Here is a 10,482-nt window from a genome sequence, read left to right as displayed (position 1 = left end):
CAAGACAAGAGTTGCAAATTAAACTTGGCAACGCAGAACTTTTAAAGTGTTTTTACATTGAGACAACACTAAGACAAGAGACTAATTAATATACAATTTAATAAACTGAGAATCTATATTTTGTGCTCAAGTCATGATCATACTGTCTGACTGAAAAATCATCATACTCTTTACTCGATTCTCTTCCCTAGCTCTGGCTTTCTCTTTGATGTTTTGAACTTGCAACTGAATCTTGTGGCTAGCCATCTCTTCTTTCTCCATCGTCACCAGCCTCTCTCCACTGATCTCACCGATTAGCACTTTCCTTCTCAGGTCTGGATTGCTGCTGTCTCCCATGTTGAAAAGAATGGATCTGTACTTTGCTTTTTGAGTCCCTTCGAAAGAACCTAGTTTCTCAAACATGGCAGATTCAACGGACGCAGCCACAGTCCAAGAATCGAAAGAAACCACTCCTCCCTTCATCTCACCAGCCACTTTAGACAAGGACTTGTGAAGAATCTCACGCACTTTGTCTCGGTTTGAATCCCCCGTCGTCCTCGAAATCATCTCCTCCTCCACAAGCTTCTTCTCCTTCTTCACAACCGTCCGATCACGAGGTCGTGAACCATGTTTCCTCCCCGTAGCGTAGAGATATCTGAGCCAAAGAGAGTAAAGAATCTTTCCCTCGGACTGGATTCTAGTGTTTTTGTGCTCCGTGAAAAGGCCGTGGCTCTTTCCAATTTGAGGGTATTTGCGATCGATGACCATCTCGTAAGCAAGCGACTCCGGAGCTCCTCCCAAACGCTTTATGGCTTCGACGCACCTAGAGACCGCAGGAGAGTTCTTAGCGTCTCCTCTCGAAGCAGATTTTGCAGCTTTAGTCGCAGCTTCAAACAGTTCTAAGAACTCATGCTTCTCCATCCTTCTCTCTCTCTCTTTCTCGCGCGAGTGAGAAAATAGGGTTTGTAAGCAACGAATGTAGAGAGAAGAGATTGGTTTGTTAGAAAGTGATCTCACTTGTTTACATATATAAAGAGAGAGAGAGAGTATCGTAAACCAAATCCTCTGATAGATTTGCTTTTGTTTCTCTAACACACGTTTATTTACTTGGAACTCAAGCCTCTTCAAACTTTCCTTTTCTTTTGTTTCTGTTTCTAACCGTTAATAGGATTTTCCATTTTCTTCAACATTTATCTCTATCTTTTTTCTTTTCAAAATTTTATTAAATTAATATAATCTTCTGAGATACAATTTTCAAATTCAATGTTGATTTTTGGTTATGATCTATTTTATCTGGTTTAATCACATAACGCGGCCGTTTAGAGATTAAATAAACCAGTTTATATAAAGAGAAATTGGGAAAATCGTTAAAGACTGTGTGATCTTCTATATTAAGAGAGATATCTAAAATCAACTCCTGATAGGATATTTTAATCTACCCTTTTTATCTACTTGGTATCCAAGTCTCACGGACTTTCCTTTTCCTTTGTTTTTTCTATTTTGTTCTAAATCTACTCACCAAATCCATGTAAAATTCTTTTGTCCTCACAAATTTGATTTAGTAAATAAAATAGCCTTCTGAAATAAAATTTCCAAATTATTAATGCAATTGGTTATTGAGTTATGATCGTGGTTCCAAAAATCTGTTTAGATGGTAATTCGGTCATATCTGAAACATTTTTTAAAAATCTAATTTATACAATTCATATCAGTTTAAATTGTTTTTAGTTGGTTAAAATCAGTTAAAATCAATTTAAATTATTCTAAATATGTTAAATTAAACAATAATATTAGTATAATCCACAAATTTATCTAATTTTTGTTTGTTTTGTATATCTAATTTTGATAATTCACCATAGTAATAATTAAGCTAAAAAAAAAAATGTCTTGTATAAATATAATAAGTCAATAAATTGCTAATGCTCAGTAAGAATGGTTTCACTATTTTCTCATTTCGACTAAATTTTAAACCGTTTTTTTTTTCCTTTAGAAATTGTCTCGACTTGGGAGTTTCAACGGTTCTGTTACTAAAAAAATCAATTTATAACTAAAAAAAAAATGTTTTTATTGAAGGTATGTGTACTAGAAGAAAATAATTGGTACTGTATTTGAATAGAAGTGTAGGGATGTGCTAGAGATTGCTAGCGTGTATAGGTTATTTGTCCGTGACATATCTCAGAATCGTCAGACACCGAAAAAGACGCAACTCTGATTATCCTGACTTAGTACTACACGTAAAAATTTCTAACTTTTTGCACATCGATTCATATATTACATTACTCCATTACATTTTTCATAGAAAATGAAAACTAGTATATATAAAAATAAAAGTTATGAAGCACTTGAGTCTTGAATCTTGATTAGTGCAGCACCAACTGGCAGAAACTTTGGATAGTTGTTGATAAAAGTTAGTAAAAACTGGACCATACTTTAGCCCAAAATACAGATTATAGTGTACACTTCGAATAGTGTTACAAAAAAAAAAGACGAACACCTGTAGTAGAATATTCTGAAAGAATATTTTAAACTTAAAATGAAAAATTGTATATAAAAGAGAATCCCGAGAAGTTATACTCTTGAGAAATTGTAAAACGTTTGTTTTTTAATTGCCTTAATTCCTTTTTAATATTTAAATTTAATTATCTAACTAAGTTATATTTAAGGGAAAATTTGGAGAAAAACCTTTCCATGAGATCATATTTTGAAAACTACACTATCTTTTTATTTCTTTGAAAACTACACTTATTCATAAGTGAAATGATTAAATTGACCAAATTTAATGTTTATATTATATAACATTTAATTTACTATTTTAATTTAAAGCAGAAAAATGTGGTTAGAAAAATAAAACAATTTTTCAAAAATAAAATACAACAACAAAAGAAATGGAACCCATAGAAGAAAATATAAGAAGCAAATGGTGCATTGATGTATATATTTTTTTTTCTACTACAATTTGTTATTTACAATTTTTTTTCTTCTTTGACTAGATTCTAGAGAAGAAATGATGTTTTATGATCTTTCTAAATCTAGAGCACGTAATAAATCTAGCAGTTTTAATTTCTTAACATATTTTTTTCACTGTTCTTAGCAAATGTGTGTGGTTCAACTCATTCATCTTTCAATGCCGTAAAGATACCAAGAATGAACAACACACAGTTTTTTTTTTAATTTCAAAACATTTATTTACCACAAAAACACAGATAATAATATTTTCCAAGTTTAATTTTTAGTTATATACTTCATAAATTAATAGTATGATTATAAAAAATTACAAATTAAAACAAGGATAAAAACGTCTTATTACATGTAACAAAGTCTAGTTTTCAAAAAGAAAAAAAAAACAAGTGTATTTTTCAAATTACAAATCACAAATAAGGTATTTTTCAAATTATCTCTTTATTTAAAGACTACACTAAAATACTAAAATTCATTTTAAAATATAATACATTGAGGGATACTCTTATTTATATACCAAAATTAGTGTTGATTATCAAAGTTTCAAAAAAAAAAGTGTTGGATTTCTATTTTCGCTTTGCAATATATATATTTTTTTGCTTTGCAATATTGATAACAGAAAAAAGGCATTGTTGTACCATTAGGAACAGAAACCAAAGCTTGAGTTGGGAGTTGGAACTGAGAAACGGACGACGCGACTAGGGATGAAACTGAATTCGTCAAGAACGAGAAACAGAACCCTCGAACCCTTAACCACAATTTCATGTTCGGCCATGTTCGTTTGGCTGTCGCTGGCGATAGCGACTAGCTGCAGCGATTAAATATCGCTGTTGTTGTTTGTTTCAGTATCGCTGACATAGCGATAGTCGCTAGCGATAGTCGCTCGATTGTTCGGCTAGTAATCGCTGCCGCTAGCGACTGATCTGCTGCTAAGTTGTTTGTTATGCTATCTCTATGACTGAACGTTAAATAAAATTACTTTAAACTTATAAATGACACAAAAATATAAATGCAACCTCAAATGAAATATTATAGTTTCATAAAGACAAAGTCTAAAGTAAATATAAAACTTAAATAAAGCATTACAAAAGATTTTCTAGTATGGCAAACGACCTCCTCTACCCATCTCATTTGTAATGTAGTCACGTACACCTTCCATAGCTCTATTACCTGTTGGTTCATAAGGAGTATATCCATCATGAGCATGATCATCACTACTATCATCAGGTGATTCATCTTCATCATCATCACCATCACCATGAGAAGTATCACCGTCAACATTATCACCATGAGCATGATATTCTTATATTCTCTCCCAATGAACAAAATCAAAATCCTCTCGATGTGAATCACGTATGAAATTATGTAGTGCCATGGTTGCAACAACAAGCTTCATCCACTTAGTCAAACCAAGCAGGACAAATTCAGCCATGAAATCAAAAACCAACCAAACCAAGCAGCACAAATTCAGCCAAAGAATAATTAACAAAAAAAAACTTACGTCATTAGTCAATTTTGACATCCTTGTTTAAGAGTGATTCCTCCTAAAACCTAGAAAGGATACAAGAAGGAGCAACAATAAACATCAAAAACAATGCGTTATGTATTCATTCACAGAAACTCAACACTAGCACAAACATAAGAGCAAAACCGACAAGCTTGGCCGCGGCACGAAGCTCCTTGGCCGCGAGAGAGAATCGAAGTGGAGTACTGAGAAACCCAACAAGCTTGGCCACGAGAGAGAATCAAAGTGGAGGATTGAGAATCGTTACAGCTTAACGGCAACAAGAGAAATATAGAAAATATTAGGTTTAGGTTTAGGTTCATTAGTAGTTTCATTAAAAAACCAAGGGTAAAATTGTCATTTAATGGGTTTATTATTAAAATAATAAAACAAACGCTGGAAAAAAATAGCGATTGAAAATCTTTGTCGCTGCCGCTAGCGATTAGCCGCTGCGTTTGATCGCTCGTACAGCGATAGATAAACAAACAAGATATTAGCCGCTGCCGCTAGCGACTGACAAACGAACAGGGCCTTCTTCGATTCTCACAAAAACAATAAAATCTTGTTAAGCTTTTTAATACTCATTTTTTTGCTATCTACACAAATACATTAACTAATTATTTTGTTTATGTTTAATACCAAACTGCATTTATTTTAATATACAAATATTTTTTTTGATTAAAATAGATACAGTTCCAATAATAAAATGAACATAATTTTAAAATTTTGTGTATTAAAATAAACAAAATAGTTGGTTAAAATATTAAATATAATAGTAAAATTTTTAAATATTTAAAAAAATTAACAAATTTAGTTGAAGTATTTTTTATGAAATTTACTCTCTTTTTTATGTTCTGCAGTCTAAGTTTTCACCAAGTCTACTTGTATCAGCTACTTACCCTTTTGTACGCATGCTCACTCTTCTCTTCTTCTTCTGCGAGTAAAATAAAAAAGAAAAGCTGTAAACAATCTCTCTCGAGCCCCTTTCACCGCCAGTGACAGATCAGGAAGAATCTCACAGTAAGAAAAAACACTCAAAAAAACTTTTAAGCTCTCTCATCTCTCTTCCAGTCACTTGGTGGGTCACTATCGTTTTGCTATTTGTCTCCTTTCAGCTTTTTTAAACTCCAAACTGCGAATATTACCTGTTGAGTCTCACTCACACTCTATCATCTTCTTTTAAGCTCACTTTCTTCTTTGCTTAAGCTCTAATAATCAGAGTGACTTTTTTTATTTGTTCCACTGTACAATTGTCGTTTTGCTCAGTTCCAACTGTCTACTTTCTTTCCCTATCCTCGCAAAACTAATGCTAATGTATGTACGCACTCATCTTCTCTGCTTCTCTTAAAAGAGATTGAGATTCTTCTTCACTAGCTCCAAAGTTTCACAAAAGCTCGTACACTCTTTCTTTTTATTTTATTTTTACAGAATCAGAACTGAAAGAAAGTAGTTTTGTTTCTTCTCTGGTGACTACAAGTTATGGAATCTGAAGCGATTTGTCTCTAAAGAAGACATTGTTATCTCTGTTTTCTATCTCTCTGAGCTTTTGTCGGTTGTTAAGGTTCCGTTTGAAATGACGGGAGAGTTAACGGAGACGGTGGATAAAACGGCGACGTGCTCGGCCATAACAGAGAAACGGCCAAATAGGTTAGGCGGTTGCGTCGGTGTTTTCTTCCAGCTCTTTGATTGGAACCGACGTCTTGCTAAAAGGAAGCTCTTTTCTCGCAAATCACTTCTCCCTGGTTAGTCTTCGTCTCTCTATATTTCAGTTTATCTACGGTTATGTCTGAGAATGAAAGAGTGTTTTGTTGCATTTTTTTGTCAGGGAAACAAGGTTCAAAGAGGTTTGGTAGGGACGAGAAAATGCTCAAATCTAAGCTTAATCTGGTGAATACTTTCCTCTCTTATTTTTTTTATAAAGCTTATATAGTTTGAATAGAGTAGCAACAATCTAAAGTTGTTTTACTTGTGTCCCTTTTATGAAGATTGATGATGAGAACAGAGGAGGTTTCCCTAATCGAGGTGAAGTTATGGAGCTTAAGAAGCATGATATGAGACCTCCTAGTTTGGTAGCACGTTTAATGGGGCTTGACTCAATACCATCTAACCACAGAGACAAAGGGAAGAAGAAGAAGAAGAAACCATCACATCAGATTCAGGACAACAACAAGTGTGGTTTGTTTGGTGAGGAAGAAGAAGAAGAAGAAGAAGATAATGGTATTGATAAGTCAAGGCCACAGAAGATGCAGAGAACAACAGCAGGTGTGTGTGATAGGCGTGGTGTTATGGTGAAGAAGTTTGGATCAGAAGCATTGCAGATTAAGAACGTTTTGACCCGAAAGTACAATAGCCATCATCAGCATCAGAAACTGGCTTCTCCTCCTGTTAGAAGCCCCAGGCTTCATAATAGACGCAACTCTAGGTTGATCGATGCTGCTGCTAGGATTCTGGAACCGGGAAAGAGAAATGCGAAACACGCTATTGTGTATCCAGGTTCGTCAGGCGTTAGAAGGCTCAATAATGTTGGGAAAGAGCCAGTTGTTTCACCCGAGTTTCAACATGGTTATAATAGCAGCAATAGTGTTGCTTCTTGCAAAGCTTGTGGTAGCTTTGTTGATGTTCACGGTTCTAGTCACGTAGCTGAAGAAGAGATTGGAAACAACATGGCGTGTGTTGCTAAACCAACGCCTTTTGAAAGGAGTAAAAGAAATGTGTTTTGGAGAAATCAAGAACCATCTATTTCTGTAGCCTCTGGTAAAGGTAGAGACTTCACAGATCCAATGGAGAAGAAGGCTCCACATCCTGCAAGGTTTCCTTTGGTAGCTCAATCTCACACCTTTCAGAGCAAAAGAGGTTGTTCTTCGTCACCTGTAAATGCAATCAACTGTAAAGAGAAGGACTTTGTTGCCATGAGTAGAGCTTCAATTAGCAGGAATCATCATCACTCCAAGGCTAGATTTGAGAACTCTGATTTGAATGTACAGAGAAAATCTTACACTAGAGTCGAGGAATCTTCTAATAGATCAGGGTTAAGCACTCCAGGAAGGAAGAGAAGGTTAGCTTGTGTAAGTGGTCAAGTACAAGGAAGTAGCTCTATGAGTCCATTAGATGGTGAAAGCACTTGTAGTAATGGTTCCCCTCATAGAAACTATAGCCAACGCTGTAGAGAAACCAAAGGTGTTCCAAGTCAGATGGGTGAAAGTAACCCAAGAACAACACTTGATGCTGGTACTGTGGGTTTGATTCAGCAAAAGCTTAAAGAGTTTGCTTCACAAGAAGAAGATGAAGCCATAATAGGAAGTGAATTTCCCAATAAACAAGCATCTTTGATTCTCCATGAGTTGCTATCTTCAATAGCACACCAGCAGCCGTATGCAGAAACAGCTTATCGGGTATGCTTAAAGGTTTACACATTTTAGTATTTTTCTCATTTTCTATTCATTCTTGATTTCTTGATTCTTGCAGAGGAAAGGCAAAACAGAGATGTGGAGTGCTATTGGAAATGCAAACAGTGATTACACTAGCCCTGGCTCTGTACTGGATGCATCTTTCTCTAACGAGAGTTGCTTTTCAAATAGCTTTGACACTAACTCAGGTGCGCAAGATTATTCAAACCATTACCTAATTTCTGAAAAATACATCACTTCTTGTATCTAAAACCTGAAAACTGGCGTTATGATATATAGTTCCAGGACAGATGAGGCTGCCTCTAGACCCTGTAGAACCCGATTGGGACGTTCTTGAAAGCAGTGGTAATTATCAAGCGATCACCAGTCTTATCAGCCATGTCTCTAACGTCCTGAGGTGTTTAAGCAACACTGGTCTCATATCAACACAGCAGAGATTCACCAACGCAAGAGAAGTCATAATCCACACCGAACTTTCAGTTGGTACTACTTCTACTACACAAGACAACTACCTCATCGGACCAGAACTCTTCGACGAACTCATGATATACGCCGCTCGTTCTGATAACCTTGTGAATCTCACTGGAGTAACCGGAGGGTTCCTTGTCGATGCCATGATCGAACACTTGGAAGAAAGAAACACTTCCTGCGGATTAAAGCCTTCATCGAGTGCTGATGCTTCCTTGCTGATTCGTGGTGTTCTTGAGGAAGTTCCGAAGTGGGCAGCACTGGCCCGGATTGATACGGATGAAGTCATCGAAATTGAGATGGAGAACTGGATGAAGCTTGAAACCCATACGTTAGGAGTTGGATCAGAGATTGCTTATGAGATCCTTAAGTGTTTGGTCGGAGAGTTAGCAATGGATCTCTTTTAGAACAACCAAACCAAGTAACGTTTTGTCAAAATAAGCATTTGTGTAATTCAACAATATGAATCATATGATCGATGGATCTTGTTTGCTAGCTTTCTAAGTTCTATCACACACATACCAAAATCAAGGGGAAAAAAAAATCTTTATCAACCAAAAACCCTAAAAAGAATCAAATGGTAGAAGAAAACACAATCAAAGTTGTGTGACAAAGAGTGATCAGTAGATTTGTCTGTAACCTAGAATAGTCCGACCACCACCGCCGATTGATTTCCTCCCTCCTCCACCGCCGCCGCCATTAATGCCAGAAGCAGCAGCCATTGATACTTTCTTCAAACCTTCGACGGTAGCGTAACTCTTACGCATCATCCCCATCTTCCCTTTGGTCTTCTCTCCTGCACTCATGCTTCCTCTAGCGGAAGAAACCGATCCGAAAACGGCGCCGTTCCTGCCCTTAGACGGCGGCGGAGTGAGATCCGTCCTCCGCGGGAGCAGATTCGCGTTAGCCGGCCGGCGATTTTCCTTACGGATCATGGCGGAGAAGTCAGGAACAGACTGAGCCAACGAACACGACGAGGACGAAGACAGTCTCCGCGGATTAGGGTTGTATTTAAACCCAAATCTCGTCTTCTTCTCCGGCGAAACCTTAATTTCATCTTCTCTTGTGAAACCAAACCTCGTTTGATTCCGCTTCTTGTTCTTCTCTCCGCCGAAGAACCTCTCTTCTTCTTCCTTTAGTATCGTCTCGTACTCTCGCTTCAATCGAAGCTTCGATTCTCGTAGGCTTGCGTATTCTCCGTATCTGGGACCTCTCACGAACCCGCAGAGATTGTTGTTGTTATCGGAGTAATGAGAAAGTAGGAGAGACATTGGATCGTCAACGGGAAATAACAGAGGTTCCATCATGCTTGGGTTTGAAATCGTATCCTCCATTTACTGACGTGATCAAAATCTCGATTTTTTTTTTTTTGCACGGTGTCTTCTTCCTCACAAAGATTGTTTTGTTTCTTTTGTGTTTCGTTCGTAACGGTCTGATTGAGAGAGAAGAGAGCCTCCTTTGAACATTTTTATTGTATGGACGCTTTTACCCTTTCCTTTTTTTTTAACTTGTGTAACGGTCTTATTTTTGCGTGGGGCCCAAATGATCTTGTATCAAATAAAGCAAGAGTTATTATATAATTATGATGAGAGCCTCCTTTGGTTCTGGTTTGGCTTATGTCGACTGGAGTAGAGACATTGTTTAAGATTAGTATAAAGACAAAGAGCATTTGACCAAAAAATAAATAGAGACAAAGAGCCATAAAGAGCTAGTGGAAACGGGGTTAAGAGGTGTTGTCTATTTTACTAAGACATGAATAAAATATAGGTGAAACAGAAGAGCAAAAATATATGACAACTAGGTTAAGATTCGCGCCTTGCGCGGAATCAACATTATATATATAAATTATTTTATGTATTAAATATTTTTACATATTATGAAATAATAAATATATATTAAATAATTAAAAATCAATAACTATTAAATATATAATTAAATTGGTACGAACATATAAATCAATTTTATTAATCCAAAAAATATATATTTTTTTTATATTTGATAGGATATGTTATTAAATTTAAATGATACTAACATAGATAATATATTTTAGTATATTTTTAATATTAATGTCTATTAAATGATGATTTCTACTCATATAGTTTTTTTGATCATTTATATCTTTTATAGAAAAAAATTTAAATTACTGATAACAAAATTTTCATTGTG

General features: G+C 35.7%; 3 protein-coding genes across 4 annotated transcripts; 1 reads left to right on the top strand and 2 right to left on the bottom strand.

The window, feature by feature from the left end:
* Positions 1–126: 126 nt before the first annotated feature.
* Positions 127–957, bottom strand: LOC106298023 (PHD finger protein 3-like). Its single transcript, XM_013734129.1, has one exon. The coding sequence runs from the start codon at positions 898–900 to the stop codon at positions 127–129; it is 774 nt and encodes a 257-aa protein (XP_013589583.1). The 5' UTR covers positions 901–957.
* A 4,663-nt stretch (positions 958–5,620) lies between these two features.
* On the top strand, positions 5,621–8,747 carry LOC106296851. Of its 2 annotated transcripts, XM_013733083.1 has the most exons (6): positions 5,621–5,755; positions 5,870–6,183; positions 6,267–6,328; positions 6,427–7,833; positions 7,907–8,036; positions 8,128–8,747. In XM_013733083.1, the coding sequence occupies exons 2-6, from the start codon at positions 6,015–6,017 to the stop codon at positions 8,721–8,723; spliced, it is 2,364 nt and encodes a 787-aa protein (XP_013588537.1). In that variant the 5' UTR covers positions 5,621–5,755; positions 5,870–6,014; the 3' UTR covers positions 8,724–8,747. The 2 variants fall into 2 exon arrangements, with proteins under 2 accessions (XP_013588537.1, XP_013588536.1); XM_013733082.1 differs by having other exon boundaries at positions 5,621–6,183.
* Positions 8,748–8,915: 168 nt separating this feature from the next.
* LOC106296852 lies at positions 8,916–9,757 on the bottom strand. Its single transcript, XM_013733084.1, has one exon. It carries the CDS (start codon positions 9,648–9,650, stop codon positions 8,937–8,939), a length of 714 nt encoding a protein of 237 aa, XP_013588538.1. The 5' UTR covers positions 9,651–9,757; the 3' UTR covers positions 8,916–8,936.
* Between the last annotated feature and the right edge of the window lie 725 nt (positions 9,758–10,482).

This window comes from Brassica oleracea, chromosome C6 (genome assembly GCF_000695525.1).
Source record: "Brassica oleracea var. oleracea cultivar TO1000 chromosome C6, BOL, whole genome shotgun sequence".
NCBI lineage: Eukaryota > Viridiplantae > Streptophyta > Magnoliopsida > Brassicales > Brassicaceae > Brassica > Brassica oleracea.
This window is presented reverse-complemented; position numbering and strand designations above follow the sequence as displayed.

Coding starts and splice junctions, on each gene's coding strand:
- LOC106298023 (XM_013734129.1), bottom strand. CDS start 900: ATGGAGAAGCATGAGTTCTTAGAACTGTTTGAAGCTGCGACTAAAGCT.
- LOC106296851 (XM_013733083.1), top strand. CDS start 6,015: ATGACGGGAGAGTTAACGGAGACGGTGGATAAAACGGCGACGTGCTCG. Junction 6,329..6,426: donor TCAAATCTAAGCTTAATCTG/GTGAATACTTTC, acceptor CCTTTTATGAAG/ATTGATGATGAGAACAGAGG. Junction 8,037..8,127: donor TAGCTTTGACACTAACTCAG/GTGCGCAAGATT, acceptor TATGATATATAG/TTCCAGGACAGATGAGGCTG.
- LOC106296852 (XM_013733084.1), bottom strand. CDS start 9,650: ATGGAGGATACGATTTCAAACCCAAGCATGATGGAACCTCTGTTATTT.